Source organism: Aedes albopictus, chromosome 3 (genome assembly GCF_035046485.1).
Source record: "Aedes albopictus strain Foshan chromosome 3, AalbF5, whole genome shotgun sequence".
Taxonomy (NCBI): domain Eukaryota; kingdom Metazoa; phylum Arthropoda; class Insecta; order Diptera; family Culicidae; genus Aedes; species Aedes albopictus.
The window spans coordinates 390,001,284-390,018,277 of NC_085138.1; the positions used below are offsets into that span (position 1 = coordinate 390,001,284).

The following is a 16,994-nucleotide window of genomic DNA, read 5'->3' on the forward strand; positions in this document are numbered from 1 at the left end:
AGAGGAATTCTGGAAGATCCCCAGGAGGAAACCTGGAAGCAATGCGTCAATAGAAATTCCTAAGATAATATCCAAACAATTCCAGGAGGAATTTTTGGATGAATTCCTGAAGTAATTCAGAATTCAATATTAAAACGAAATTATATTATGAACTTTTAAAAACAAATGACTTAAGTTAAAATAGTAAGAAAAATAGTTTAGATCAGAACTAGAAGTTTTTTTTCTAAAGTTCCCAAGGAATTCTTTAAAATTTCAAGTTATTTTATTCACATTTTTTTCCGACATAGGGTCTTTCAGGATTCCTCTAGAAACTCTTACAGGAATTTTTTCACGGATTTATTGAAAAAAATCTTCTAAGGTTTCACTCGGTATTTTTAGCTTTAGAATACTTCCAGGAATTTCAAAAGCTTTAGAAAACTTTCAGAAAAAACGTGTTTTGATCATTTGAGAAATTTTATCAAGAATTTCTCAAAGAAATTTCACTTGGAATTTTTACAGCAACTTTTCCAGGAGTTTTTCAGTAATTTCTTCATCGATCCCTTTAGAAAGAATAAGAATTCCTGTCGAAGATTCCTGTTCAAAGATTCCTGTGGAAATTCTTTTAGTTTTTTTTTAGAAAGTTTTTCTGCAGATGTTCTTCCCAAGATTCTCAGAAAGTCCCATAGAAATTCCATCATGGATTTTTCCCCAGATGATTCATTCGGGAACTTCCTTTAGGGATTTTAAAAAACTCCTCCAAAAATTATTTCAAAAAATTCAACAGAAACTCCCCCTCAAACTTTTGCACAAATTTTACTGGAAAATCTTGCATGAATTGCTTTGAAAATTTATCCATGAATTTCTTCACAAATTCAAAGAGGGCTAGAAATTTCCTTCTAGAAATTTCTTCGATTAAAGTTTCCTTTTGAAAAATCCTGAAGAATTCTTTTTTTCGGAAATTCTTCAAACAATTCTTCCAAAGATTCCATAAGAAATGTTCCAATCATTACATTACAAAACCTTTCATGAATTTTATAAGATTTTGCCGGGATTTTTTTTTTCAAAAATATTTCGTTGGTTCTTTTGGAAATTTTCTTCGGAGATTCCTTCAGAAATTCCTCCCGAGATACCTTCAGGAAGCTCTTAAAGATTTCCTTCAGAAATTTTGCGATTTTTTTTAAAATCTCTTCAATGGGTTGCTAAAGAAATACCTTTAAGAGATTATTTGGAAAGTTATTCCAGAATTTGTTGAAAACTCCAAAATTTCTTCAGAGTTGCCTTACTTATTCATTCATATATTTTGTCTAGAAAACAATAAAGATATTCCTTCAGAATTTTTTCCACATTTTTTTGGAAAATCTTTTTTATATTCCTTCGATTCCTTCGAATTTCAAATCTTTCACTGATTTCTTCAGAAATTTTTCGATTGGGAAACTTTCAGAGATTCTTCAAGAAATAAATAAAAAAAACTCCATTAAAAATTCTTCTTCGATTTGTTTTTCAAAATTTCCTTCAAATTGTTTTTAACAATCTTTAACCGATTCGTTAGGAAGTTTCTCCAAAGCTTCTCTTGTAAGTTCCAGTGAATCCTCAGGAAAACTCTGCCGTAATATGTTTTATGTTTTTTTTTTCAAAACCTTTGCTGGGATTCATTTGGAAATTTTTATCATGGATTTTCAGAAACTCTTCCAAGGATTTTTTCAGAAATTCAATATGGAGATTCCTCCTTAAATTTCTTCACAAATTCTGCGAAAAAATCTTGGATGGGTTGTTTTATAAATATATGACAGAGATTTATTAGAAAATCAAGCAGGGCATGCTTCAGAAATTCTTACAGGATTTTTTTTGGAAATACCAACAATTCCTCTGGAATTTTTCCAGGGATTTCTATAGAAATAAGATTAAATACTCCGTCAGAAATGTTCCAATTATTTCATTCAAAAAATCAAAAATTAAAAATTCTTTTTTTGGGATTTCTATAGGATTTAGGAAATTTTGCGAAGAATTCTTTCAGAAGCTCTTCAGTGAGTTGCTTAAGAAATGCCAATAAGATTTGTTTAGAAGGTTTTCCCCGAATTGGTCCAAAAACTGCTGGTGTTCTTCCTCGGTAATTTTTCTAGGGACTTCTCACATTTTTGCCAAGAAATCCCGGAAAAATAATTGTTACGTTCCTTTAGGGTTTTATTAAAAAAAACACCTGGACTTCCTTCATTGATCTTCTGGCCGGTTCTTTAGGATTTTTTTGACAGATTCCTTCAGAAATTTCTCGTAATCGTTCGCTATGTTTAAATAAATTTTCAAATAACTCTATCACAAACTTGCCTTTTTCCTTCATTTCTTTTAATATAATTTTCCCAGAATTTCGCTAGAAATTGCTTCATATTCTTTCCGTGTAATTTCTCTATGGAATTCTCACAAAAGTTCCAGTTAATCAGAAAGAAAAATTTTCAGGGAATCTGCCGTAAAATGCTCTACGAATTCCTTTAGAAAGTCATTCAAAGACTCCTAGAAAAATCTAAGAGAACTCCTTTCGAGAATCTTCCATGATTCCAATCCCTAGAAATCTTCTAGGGAATGCTTCCAAAAATATAAAACGAGTTTATTTATAAATTTCCCCAGAACATCTTCATAAAAATTAGAAATTTATCCAAACTACCTTTCAGAAAACATTTAATGGACTTTTTCCAAAATTCCTTCAGGGATTCTTTCGGAAAATGTTTCACGGATTCCTTCAGAAATTTCTCCAGCAATTCTTTCCCAACTTAGGAAATTCAGTATTTTTTTCCATTTTTTGTATTTTTTTTTTCATGGATTCCTTTAGAAAATATCCATGAATTGCTTCCGACATTTCTCCAAAAACAACTCCAAGGCTTCTGTTTGAAAAAGTTCTTGTGCAAACTTCTGTCTTTAGAAATTTCTCCATAATTTTTTTTAGCAAATCTCATAAAGATTCTTTCAGAAGTTTCTCTTCTGTTTACTACATAAATTCTTTCAGAAACTTTCCCAGTGATTTGCTATTCACAAATTTCACACGAAGACAGTTTTCAATGGATTTGCCCAGACTTTTTTTTCCGAAGATTCGTCCAGGAAATCTTCTAGGGATTTGTCTTCTCTTCTGCAGGAATTTCTTCCGATTTGTTTTTCAGATATTTTTCGAAGGATGTTTTTTTCTATTTCTCTGCAAGCTTCTTCGAAATTTTTTATCCATGGACTCATTCATAAATTCAGACGGGTATTCCTCTTTCGCGAGCCCCACCAGAAAATTCTTCAAGACTTTTTTCAGTGATTCGATTGAAAATCCGCGAAGGAATGTCGTCAGCAATTTCTTCCTGGATTCCTGAAATTCATTGATCAAAACTCTTGTCCCTGCAGGAACTCTTACTGATACTGAAATAAAGATTTCTTATTAAATTCACCCAAGTATACCTCTATGTGTTTTTCGAAAATCGATCCAGGATTTCCTTTGATGATATCTTTAGGAATTCCTCGTCGGGTTCTTTCAGAAATCCATTGAGAAGGTTCCTAGGAATTTTAACATGAATTCCTTTGGAAATTTTTCCAGGACTATATGCAGATGTTTATCCATCTGGTGAAACAAGATTTTTCTTCGGGAACTCCTAAAGGGATTTCTTCTTTTCTAGAAATTTCTCAAGACATTCTTGAAAATTCCATCCGACTTTTCCCTGGTATCCTCCATGAACATATTCAGAAAATTCTCCTCTTCTTCTGATACTTTCTGATGTTTCACCAGTAATTTCAACTTAAATTTTGCAGAGATGTTTTTGAGGATTTTTATTTTATTCCACTGGTAGTTTCTTCTGAAATTCTTCTATAGATTCATACGGATATTTCTCCATCACGACCTCCACAAGAAAATCTTTCAAGATTTTTTTTATTTTCAAGAATACAATTTGGAATTCTCGAAAGAATGTCCTCAGAATTTTCTTCAGGGATTCTTCCAGAGATTCTTGCTTGTTTTTTTTTATCTTTCCAGTGAATAACAAGAACTCTTATAGATATTCATAAATTCCACTGGATATTCATCAATATATTTTCCCAGAAATCCATGTATCCTGTAGTATTTTCTAGAACACCTTTGGAAATCAAACATCGGATTCTTTCAGACATTAATTTGGAAGTATTCCGTCAGGACTATTTCCTAGGAGTATTTAAATGAATCCCTTGAGATTGTTTAGGATATTTTTCTAGGGATATTCACAGATGTTTATACATTCGTTTCTCCAGATATTTCTTCGGGATATCCTGCAGAGATTTAGCCAGGTATTCTGCTAACAGTCTCTCCTCGGGACGTTTCTTCAGATTTCCTCTATGAATATTTTCAGAAAATTTTCAGGAAAATTTAGGAGATCCCTTGATCCTTCCACTAAATGTGTATAAAAACCGATTTTGAATATAATGCTTCGTCATTTAATAATTATTTAAATTAAAAAAAAAAACAAAACATTAAAAAATGCATCCAGTTTCGCTTTTCCACACGTGAAGAGTAGAGGAAAACATTTGTGAGGCCAAAAGAGATAAAAATGGTAAATGATATTTACCGTTTGCTGCCGTTGTTTACCTATAAACGAGAGCAAGGGAATTTCAAGAGTCTTGCTCAGGATCTCCTCTTATTTCTGAAAGAAAAAAAAAAAAACACTGGATTCGGGCAGATGGGAGCCCACAGCTCTTTGACATGAAAGAATCATCAAATATGTATGTTTTCTCTCCCTGCAACAGACTTGCTTTGACGCTATTAGGTGACAGGATTCTATCGCAACTGAGCTATCCTCTCATATCCGTATCCCATGTCTAGTTTCTCACAGTCTTCTTCTCCTTGGTATAAATCCCCACTGACACAGAGCCTGCATCTCAGTTTTGTGTTTTTTGAACACTATTACGAAGATCCAGGTCAATACCGGGAGTCGAACCCAGGCCTTCTTAGCATAGTCTTGCTGATGCACTCACACGTTAACCACAACGACTATATGTATCCCTCCCATTTTCTCGAAGTTCTTTCGCAATGGTTTTGGGACGTCGGATAAAACCGAGGCTAATGAAAAGAACGGGAATATATGCAAATCAGACTGCTCCCCATCTACACGTGTGTGCGAGAAGCCTTCGGCGGGACTGATGCTGGTGGTGGCACATATCGGATTGGAATGAGACACAACTAGAGAGAGATACGGGAGAATGTGGAGTTTTTCGCCCGAGAAAAATTGAACAAGTTCTTTTTTTTGTTCCTCTTTTTCGGGGCGGTAGGATTGCATAAAATTCACATCTTATTTAGGTGGGATCACAGTGCGATGAAAAAATAATACGTGCTCTATTCATGAGCGTGGGTCTGCTCTGCATGGTTGTTTGCCACTGATGAGAATCGCTTCTAGCAGGTGTTGTGTTTGTGGTTCATTTGAACTAATCAGAAATAATGTGATGCGGGGAATGAATTGAATTTTATCTTTTTGGGAGGAAAGGATATGCACATGGGTAGAAAAATTCAAATCACATCAAATAAACTACAGTTGCATTGTCCTTGTATTATCATTTGGTGGTTCAGTTCCAAGTATAAAGATAGTTCTTGTGCATTACCAATTAGTTTCTTGCACATTCCTGCCACTAGGGATAACAAATGTCACAAAATGTTATGAAAAAAATTTTGGAATTCGTCCCGGGATTTTCCCAGGAAACCCTCCCATGAATTCCTCCTGAAATTTCCCCATGGCCTCTTAAAAAAAAATCTATCAAAGCTTCACTTCAGGGTTTTCTTCACTTTTTTACAGGTATTAATTTAATAATTCATTGGGTTGCTTCAAAATTTTTTTTATTCCTTTTGAAAATCTTCCAGAAATTCCCTTCAAAAGTCTTCCACATAGACTTCCATAGAACATAGAACATCTTCCATGGATTGCATCATCAAATCATCATGATCTATCACATTTCCTTCAGAACTTTAGTTTGACCCTCCTCCACAAAGCTCCTTTAAATTTTCTAGAAAAGCTTGCATGGGTTTCCTTAAAAAATCTTCCATAATTTTATTCAGGAATCCCTACGAATTTTCTTTAAGGAAATCATCCACAGATTCCTTCAGAAATTGTTTCAGTGTTTCTTTAGGAAAATCAAAAGTTCCTTCAGAAATCTCTACAAGGATTTTCTTTTTCAGAAAACGTTCCACAATTTCCTACAGAAATTCTCACAAAGATTCCTTCAAAAGTTCTTCCAGGGGTTCTTTAAGAAACATTTCTGGAGATTCTTTCAAAAATTTCTATCAAGAATCCTCCAAATATTTGTTCAAGGATGTCAAGTTCATGAAAATCTTTTATGAATATCTTCCGATATAAATTCATGAATTATTTCAAAAATTACTCATGGAATTCAGTTCCAAAATCTATTCGGCGGCGTTTTTTTTTCAGAAATTCTTACAATTTCTTAAAGAAACTACTCCAAGCACTCTTTCGGGTAGATTTTGATGGGTTCTTTATAAAACTGTATCAAGAATTATTTTAAAATTGTTTTGGGGGTTTATCAGTAATTGCTCCAGGAATTCATTCAGAATTTTCTCCAAGGATTGCTTTGGGAAATCTTCCAAAAGTTCTTCTATACATTCTTGCAGTGGTTTCTTCATAAAATTCTACAGAAATTCATGTATTTCTTAAGTGAGTTTACCAGGGATCAGGTCAGGAATTTCTCTAAAAATTTCATTGAAAATTCCCGCAGTAAATTTATTCAGGGATTCGTCCAGAAATACCAGCATGGTTTTCTCCAGAGATTCTTACAGAAGTTCATAAAGAGGCTCCTTCACGGATTTCCTACAGATATTGTTTCAATTTTTTGCCCCAGAAATGTATCCAGAAATTATAACTCTAATAAATTCTTCACGGATTTCACGGAAATTTATTCAATAATATTTCCTAGGTATTTCTAATTGAGAAAAATTCAAGAGTTTTTACAAGAATCTTTGCTGTTGCTTCTCTATGCGTTTCTCTACAGGTTTTTTTTTCTCAGAAATTCGCCCATAGGTTTCTCCAGGAGTACTTTCACAAAATCCTACAAGATTTTTTTTTCGAGTGATTTTTCCATGAATTTTCCAAACAATTTTTCAATGTTTTTTCCTTCAATGAATTCCACCAAGGGTTTCTCGAGAAGTTTCTGTATTTTTGTTTTTAAGTATTTCCAGCAATTCTTCCAGTATTTCCTTCAAGAAATCCGCTGGTAATTCCTCAGAAAAAAAAGATCAAGAGATTAATTCAAAAATACTTCTCAAGATTTGTTGGGGAGCATTTTGAGGAAAGTTGGGACCTAGCAAAGAGTGTTTGGGTATTTTGGGCGAACTTGAGGTGAATTCTTTCGGGAGTTCTCAAAGTTCCGGCTGGGAATCTTTCTCAAATTCTTTTGAATAGATGTAGAATGGGTCAACGAAGTCGATTTTTTGGAACAAGGCTTTTCCGACTCCTTTTAGCGACCAAAACAACTGTGTAAAATTTGGGAGCGATTGGTTGCATCACCGTATTCCGCATTGCGATTGAAATTTATTTTTTGCAAAGTGATCTGACATTTGTGAAAAAAGTTATAACGTACAGATTGCCCGGTGGTGCTTAACATTTAACATGTAGAGGAAAAATATCAATAATGAAATCTCAAAAATTATGAAGCTAATAACTTTTTTCACAAGTATGGGATCACTTTGCAGTCTTCGTCAAAGTTTTTCGGCATATCAGAGGCTACACTTTAACGTCATTAGTTAGATCCTTTTAGTCAAAAAAATTTCAATTTATGAGAAAAATACAAAAAAGTACGTTTTTCCATACTAACTTCCATACAAATTTCATTCGCAATGCGGAATACGGGGACGCAACCAACCGTTTCCAAATTTTGCACAGTTGTTTGAGATACTAATATAGATTGAAAAAGCTTTGTTCTGGGTTGATGCGATCAAATTTAAATTTTCGCCATACAACGTTGACCCACTCTAATAGATAGTTTTATCTTCAGAGACTTCTTCAGGAAGTAAGTTCTTCCATGAAATGTTTCAGAAATATTCTACAAATTTCTTTACAAATTCCACAGGGGTTCCGTCAGAAATTATTTCCTGAATTTCTCCAAGATTTTTTTGAGAAATGCCTTCAGTGATTTCTGCAGAGATTCCTCCTGCAGTTTCATCAACAATATCTTATCAGATGTCTTTATAGAACCCTGCAGAATGTGTTCAGTTATTCCTTAAATTCTTCAAGAGCTTCTTCAGAAAATTGTCTGGAGAAATCCATTAATACACTCCTCGAGATACCTTTGGACACTCCTGAAATTTGAAATTTCTTGAAATTCTTAAAAAATTTCTGGAGGAATTCCTGCACCAAAATTTGTTCAACAATATCTGAAGTTATCTCTGGATAAATGCCTAGGATAATAGATGGGAGAACAGCTGAAGAAACACATTAATAACTACCGTCTTTTATTCTCAGAAAAATATTATAGAAGGCCTCTGGAAGAACTCTGCAAGTAATTCCAAGGGAAAAAGCTTGAGGGATTATTGGGATCCATATAGGAATTCCTTAAGTAGCTTCTCAAAAAAAAAAGCCTGCTGAAATTACAGCCACGGGAATCCCTGAGTAAATGAAGTTAAACCTGAAGGAACATTTGCAGAACAATAAGTAATAATTCCCAGAAAAGTTTCTGGGAAAGGAAAGAATCTCTATAACTGTGATAAATATCTCCTGGAATTGCATCTATTGAAGAAATGTTTGAAGGAACTCCTGGAGAAACTACTGGAGAAATTCCTGGAAGAATTTCTCGGGAAATTTCTAGGAGAATTCACTTCTTCTTGGTATCTTGGAGAATCTTGGAGAAGATTCTGACGATGTTTCTGGAGGAATTATTTCCGTTTGAAGAAATACACGAATACAAGCAACCCTTGTAGGAACTTCCTATAGAACCCCAGGAGGAATTTCGGAAGGAAATTCTGAGGAATCTCGTGGACCAGTTGCAGAATGAATCTTTTGAGAATTTGTTTGAGCAACTCCTGTAGAAGTCTCAAGGAATGGTGCAATGGTGTCCCTAGAACTAATCTTGGAGAATATTTTGGAATTTTTTAAAAGAATTCTTTCTGAACTCATGAAAGGAATTCAAACAATAATCCTCAATGAGGCACAACAATGAAGGTACATATTTCTTAGGGAGCGTACTAATATAGATTACGCTGAATTTTGGGAACCTTGAGTAACCAGCTCTTTTTTCATAACGGCACTGTTACCGGGGCCTTATGGAGTTTCAGAGAGGTTGTCTGTAAGTTTCAAAGGATTTTTGCTTCCGAACGGTGCTGGGCTTTTTTTTTATTCTTGTTCGGGTTTGTCACTGCGACCAGTTTTTAGATCTATTGTGACATTACCCGTATCCTTAGTGTAGTGCATGTCGCATTACTCAATTGCCATTGAGGGGCAATAAAGTATCGATTTTGATACAGTTTTTGTTTTGTTTTCTTAGAAAACAAAACAAGAGTACTGATATTGGCCATGCATCGGAAATCTAGCATCACCCTTATTTTACTGCCAAATTCTCCCCAGTAGCAAGTTTAGGACCCGGGTTTTAACATTAGCAGCAATATCATTCCAATAATGGAACATGTGTTCAGTAATAAGGATTCTAGTATGTTCCTTGCGTACTAGCACTTTCCAGTCTTCGAAGAGTTAGTACATACATGGATCCCTAACCCAATTTGATTTCCTTTGCATTGAGTTTAGCCTCAAATGGCGAGGTTTTTAACTATATGCAAAGTAAAGTTGGTAAACTCAGTTTTATTCAAAAACTGGAAGTCACCAAAACACCAGTAGTAAGGACTAAATACTATAATTCCTTGAATTACCAGAACACATATTCCAAAATTGAAAAATAGGACGACACTAGATTTCGGTTTGGTAGATCTATCACCGTAACGCAACCCAAAAAGGCGATCTACCCACGCTACGGGCTCCGTTAAAGATCGAGCATCTTTTAAACCCCCTCAACCATTCATCCCTCAGCACGGGTCGCCTGACACCTTGGATTGGGGTTACCTGTTTGATGGACTTTTACCCCCGGAACAGGTGGTCCGTAGTGCTATTCTAAGCCGGCAGCTACACGGGCTGCTGGGCTTCCGAACGGTCTCAGGGAGATATCAAAGCGTTTCATGGGAAGGTCCCAGGACTTTCAGGAGGTTCCCGATTTTTCAAAAGAAACTTCCGGTTGACTCAAGGAGGTTTGAGGCTCTCTATGGTAAACACGGGACTTAAATGGGGTTCAGGGAGCTTTAAAATACTTTGAGAGAAGCTTAAAGGGAGTATCATAATGTTTCAAGGGACTCCAGGGGAATTAAAGCGAAGTTCACAAAGATCCTAGGGGAGATTCCGGTGAATTTCAGATAGGTGTTAGAAGGGTTTCAGGGTCTTTCAAAGGGTATCAGGAAAGCTTCAGTGGGTATCTGGGGTGAATTGATTAAACAAATGTGTATGATCCTATATGAGGATTTGCCCGGGCTGTTGGAGTAATAAACATAGATTTTAGAAGTTAGAATAAGGATGCCAGAGGGATGCAAAAGGAATATAGAATTAATCGGAATGTCCATATATCGTTGCATTCAACGTAACACGTTCAACAAAGTTATACCTTGGGTTAAACCCAGCATAAGCTAAGATCTTTTCACAAACATGCTAATCATTGAACTTGTTCAAACAAATTTGCTCACACGTTTCGTTCTTTCCCTCCCCTTCACAGAGCCTTCACCACCAGTCAAGTGAGCCATCGTCTCGAAACCACCATTGCACTTCCGGAACGACAGTACCGGAAGCTATCCATAATCACCACCAGCACCATCACCACAACACGCAAACCCTGCCGAGATCTTCCAAGTCGGCTCCACTGCCACCGGTGCGGTCATCAAGCAATGCGTCTTCATCGTCACCAGTAGGTGTCATCGGTGGGATTTCGACGACGGCGACAGCATCCATTTCACCGTCACCCACTCCATCGGCGTCGACGGCATCCACCCAAACGGCCGGACCACCGGCTCTGACATCCATCCTTGTAAATAGCAACAGTAGCAACAGCAACGGCCATCATCTGCATCAGCACCATACTTGCGGTGGCAGTGGGCTGAACAGCAATGTCATCACGGTGGACCTGGTGAGCTCGACCAATCCGAAACTGACGGGCCCAGGGCCGGGCGCGTCCTATAATAGCAGTAGTAGCAACAATTTTATCGGTAGCAGTAGTTTAGCTAGTAGTGGGAACAGTGGGTCGCATCATCACCACCACTCGCACTCGCATCACTTGCATACGGGTGGTGGTGGCGTAGCAGGGGGAGGGTCCGTCGTGGGCATCGGCGGGGGACTTCTAGGTCATGGTGGTAGCGGGAATCTCACAGGATCCATGACCGGTGCCAATCACCCGCAGATGGCCTCGACCGGAACGTCAACGCTGAAAAAACGTGTTCAGATCCAGGAGGTAACCGTATAGCACAGGTACAGCACAGCTGACGACGACCAGGAAGCTGTGTGAAGACATAAATGAATCAGGAACGAAAATAGTAGAAGCCCACAATTTACTTAGAAACTAAAATCCCTTTGGAACGAACTGGAAGGAAAGTCTCGGCCGAGTGAACAGGAAACTATCCCGGGTGATGGAAGATAACAGAGTATAACGCTAGATCTTGGTGTCCACATTGGTCGTACGAGTTTTCGGTTTACAAGTTGTAAAAGAGGGTTGTCTCAACTTTACATTTTGTAATATAAAACATAGGCGTAACTATGCTGTTTCTATGAAAAATTTCCTAAACAGCATTTGTTTTTAAATGACAGTGATACAAACAAAACTCACGTTAAATATTCCTTCTCCTTTCTCTATGGTTTCTTCCACAATTTTTGTCTTGTATTTTTGAGATATTTAAAAAAAATATTCCTTTATTTTATGAATTTTAAAGGTTTATACTGAAGAGCTTTCACAGAACTTCAAATGCAATTTGAAAGGGAATGTTTTCTTGTCTATCAATCGAAAACAGAACAATTTACTAATATCAATTTAAAACTATTATCAACACTTTCCTCGGGAACCAACGCCCCAGAGCGATGGGTGGAGATTTCATTTCACTTAAATAAATTAAATTGAAATTTATACGAACAGCCACAACGTCGAATCGTTCGAGTATGATGAGATTTCTACCTTTCAGTACACTGCCGTGAATCGCAAGTCAGTCCCATCTGCATTTTGGGCAAAAATGAGTTAATGACCGTTTTCGAGCTTTCTTCGGATGATCTTTCAGCTGCGTGCATAAAAATATATAGTTTGCTCAGTAAAATTGAAAAACAACACCAAGTCAGATTGTCCCATAATGAAATGTAATCGCAAGTCAGTCCCATTACGAACTTGTGTGCCCTACAGTACAAGATTTAACACTATTTTAGCTAGTTTTACATTTTTCACTGTTATGTTTTAATATTTGAAACAATATGTGAAAGTTTCATGATGATCGCAGAAGTTTTCAATTCATAGCGATTTTTTAGAGTTTCGTATAGAAATCGAATTTGAAAACTTCAGAGGCCATTTTCTCAATGCCTACTTTTTACATATGGGACTGACTTGCGATTCACGGCAGTACAGTAGCCACAAACTGTTGCCTTCATTCATTATCCACCATCATCCATTCAACCGGTCGCTTTTCTGTGCGGTGGCCGTGGTAGCAGAAGGCGGCAACTGGTACCTGCATCATCCCTCCCGCCTGTCTTCTTAAAGTTGACGTCAATCCGTGCCTACAAGAATGTTGGAAAATGATAAGGTAAACAGCTCCGGTGGTGTCTGTTTGTTACTGGCTGTTTTTGAAGATTGTAGTATTAAAATTATTAAAATTAAATGTTCGAATGGCTTCAAGTGAGATTGTTTATACTTGACAAAGTTAATTGGAATCATTAGGAGAAGAACGAAAGAGATATTGAGATTTGATGATTGGCCACTACTAATATTGTGTTGCATGAATGCACGGAATTTAATGCCAATGGGCAGTGCTTTTCTTGGCACTGAAACGCTGCATCGACACATTCCTGTAATTGATTTAAACTTACCAAAAATTTTGTTTTACACATATACATATTTATTGCTCAACATCACATTAAAGAGAAAACATAATCAACATCCTCGGTCACGCCCAATGCCCGCCAAGTTACGCTCCACCTGGTCCGCCCATAGTGCTCTCTGCGCTCCACACCCTCTTGTGCCAACCGGATCAGTCGTGAACACCAACTTTGCAGAGTTGTTGATTGGCATTCTTGCAATATGCCCTGCCCACCGTACCCTTCAACTTTGGTCACCTTCTGGATGCTGGATTCGCCGTAAGATGCAGCGAGCTGGTTCATCTTTCTTCGCCACACACCGTTCTTCTGCACACCGCTAAAGATCGTCCTTAGCGCACGTCTTTTGAAAACTCCGAGTGCTTGCAGGTCCTCTTCGAGCATGGTCCAGGTCTCGTGTCGGTAGAAGACCTTCGGTCTTAGAAGCGTTTTGTCCATGGTGCACTTGGTGCGTGACTGACATTGTTGTCTGTCGTTGGTAAGGATCTGAGGTAGACGAATTCTGCCAATACCTCGAAGGTATCCCATATGTCCGGTCGTGTTCGGTTCCGCCTGCCAGAATGTACTTTATTTTTGACGCATCCACTACTAGTCCGATTTGCTGCATCGCGTTTCAGGCGGGTTTGTAGTTCTGCTACCGTTCCAAATTATCTGGAGATAAAGTCCATATCGTCCGCATAGCACACAAATTGACTGCATTTTGTGAAAATCGGACCAAGTTGAAAAGTAGGAATGAGAGTTCGGCACCTAGTCACAGTCCCCGGCGACAGTGGAATGAATTGAATAGTTGAAAATGAAAAAAAGGGAATTGATTGACCGCCTGTAGATGCTACTCCAGTATTGCCAGACCAGCTACACTCACACAAGGAACCAATGAAATAGCTGCTTGGGACGCACAGGCACTTTCATCTTCTATTTTTAGGCGACACAAGCGCCTTCTACTTCAGATTGCAGGTCAATCGCTAGTTGCCAACAGTCCTTGGAGTACACTGCATCTGCACAACAGCTCATGCGGACGTCGAAGTGTTGTTGAGAAACGTTTATTTCAGGCACAGGAGTTCACACATTGGTGAGTGGAAGCCGGGCGTAAAGTGGTAGATTGTGTGAAGATTACTGTGAAGTGGCACTGTTCGCTTGGTTGCATAACTTGTAGGCGTTACCGGATAGACTTACACTGTTCTTTGAAAGTTAGACGGAAGCGAACCGGATTTTTCAATCCTATTCTGGTTCTAGCGATATGGCTTTGAACATATGTTAGATTTACATGTAGAAAAGATAGTATAGAGAAGGAGATAGAAAGATACAAAATAGGAGAACAAGGACGAGCCAGGGATTGAACCCAGCACCTTCTGCATATGAATCAGCCGCTAGTTCACCATGCTCGCCAGATTCGAAGGAACTGAAAAGTTCGCCCTCTGTGCGTAGAACACTTCTTTTGCATCATTAGGTAGCTGTAGTTGAAGAAACAGCCCCTAATTTTCAACATGCACGTACATCCTTGCGTTTATCGGCTGCCATCCGATCACAAGTTGAGAAGATCATTCTCCATCGGATCGACAAATGGGTTGAATGGAATGGCCTTCTATCAGAAACTTAATTTGATTTCCGCAGAAGCAAGAGAACAAACAATTGTCTGGCGCTGATTTATACAGAAATTTAACTGGCCTGCGCTCAAAAAGTTTGAGCTCAGTATTATTGGATATTTAGGGGGCTTTCGATGCAGTTTGCGTTGATGTCCTTTCAGACAAACTCCACGAGTTCATTTACAATTTTTATGTCAGAGATATCGACATTTCAGGATGTTTCAAAGGGTTCTCGTGGATTTCAGAGACGTTACAGAGGTGATACATAGGTGTTTTCAGAGGTTTTTTGAGGGTTTTAAGTACGTTACATGGGGTCCAACGGTGTTTTAGGGGCATTTTGAAGGCATTTCAAGAAGCTTCAGAGGATATTCGGTGGGTCTCCGAGACGTTACAGAGGCGTTACAGATTCGTTACATAGGCGATTCTGGGGTTTTCGGAGGGATTTAAGTGAGTCACATGGCGTCCGAATAGAGGCTTAAGGGGATTTTTGAGGTATCAACAAGCTTCCGAGGCGTTTTCGGGGATTCCAAGGGTCTCAGGTGCGTTGCAAGGGGTCCAACGGGGTTTCTGGGAGTTTTGGACGATTTTCAGCGGGATTAAGAAGTAATACTAAGGGCTTCAGGGGAATTTTTGGGGGCTCCGAGGTCTTTTGAGGTGCGTTACCCTTTGAAACACACAGTAATCCTCCAAAACACCTGAAACGCATATGTATCGTCTCTGTAACGAATCTGTTACGCCTAATGTTTTGGAAACCCACCGAAAATACTCTGAAGCTTCTTGAAATGCTTCAATCCTCCTACTACCTCCTCTAATCACATGTAAGGCACTTAAAACGCTCCGAAACCACCTAAAACATCTACGTAACGCCGCGATAACATCTCTGAATCCTGCCGATAATCCTCTAAAACTTTTTAACCCTAAAAGGGATACCTGGGGTCCATTGGACCCCAGGCGCCTTTCAGAGCTCGTCTTTGATGGAACACACTCAGCGAGGTGACGAAACTGAGGCCATGAAGGTATCCCTTTTAGGGTTAAAATGCCTCTGAAATTCCCTAAAACCCCCTTGAACCCCTATGTAACGCCCCTGAAACATCCTGAAACCCCCTAAACGTCCTGTAACCTCTTGAATGGCCTCTAGAACCTCCCCTGAGACATCCTGGAATCCCCTGAAACCTTTTCACATCTACCGTGGATTGTTTTTTAACCTTTTTTTATAACCGATTCAAGGTTATCTGCCCAAATCATCACAAGCATTTGTAGTGTGAAGAATTAGCCTTAGTTAAATTCACGAATAAAAATAGCACTAGCATTTATATGTTTTCTGGTAATATCAGCGACTTCAAAAACGTCCAGACCTGAAACAGCTTCTGACAGATGATAGAATGGATCATTTATTTATTTAGTAAAACATCGTTTTTACAATCAACTCCACGTACATATGTACAGATGAATAAATTATTATTGAAATGACGAAAAAAATCCTCCGCTGAGATGAGATTTAAGCTCACGACCCTTAGACGCTAGACAATTGCTTTACCAACTAAGCTGGCGAGCCAATTGATGACACAGCATTTTAGTTGTTATGAGGTACACAGTTCAAAATTGTTACATCGAGTTCGCTGTAACAAAATGACCTCCATCGCTTTTAACACAATTTTCCATCGGATTGTAAAATTACAGGTTGCCTGCAGTATGGATTGGAGCTTGCTTACAACTTTGCGTGCAAGAGATTCTTTTATGTAAAACCGAATGAAAAGAGATGGAAATTTAAACGTTCCAATATTTACGTCACGTTTAGTTTTCAGATTTTTTTCTGTGTAATTCAATCAGTATTGAACCTTTAAATAACGCCCCACACTGCTTATGCTTTGACAGATATGCATATTTCGAATACCACTATCTATTTTACTTAGGGTCAGTATTCACTGACACAAGTGCACAGTTCAAAATTGTTACATCGAGTTCGCAGTAACAAAATAACCTCCATTGCTTTGAACACAATTCTTCATCGGATTGTAAAATCAAAGGTTGATGGTTGTCTGCAGTATTGAGCTTGCTTACAACTTTGCGTGCAAGAAAATCTTTTAAGTAAAATCGAATGAAATTAAATGTAAATTTGAACGTTCTAATATTTACGTCAAGTGTAGTTTTCAGAATGTCTTTCTGTGTGGTAGTCAAAATACGCGTATACCCCTGGCAGATTTCCAGTTAGCCTAGTGGTTAAGGCTATGGATCGCCAATCCGGAGACGGCGGGTTCGATTCCCGTTCCGATCGGGAAAATTTTCTCGACTCCCTGGGCATAGTGCTTGCCTCACAATACCTTCTGCTCAAATATGAACGAGACTCGTT

The 16,994-nt window shown here is 38.0% G+C and overlaps 1 protein-coding gene across 1 annotated transcript in view; it reads left to right on the top strand.

Moving 5' to 3' along the window:
* LOC109410581 (neuroligin-1) overlaps positions 1 to 12,164 on the top strand; it is a 331,884-nt gene extending 319,720 nt beyond the window's left edge. The window contains exon 14 of the mRNA XM_062855958.1: positions 10,717 to 12,164. Coding sequence (XP_062711942.1) covers positions 10,717 to 11,457 — 741 coding nt within the window. The 3' untranslated portion in view covers positions 11,458 to 12,164. The remainder of the gene's footprint in view (positions 1 to 10,716) is intronic.
* The last annotated feature ends 4,830 nt before the right edge of the window (positions 12,165 to 16,994 follow it).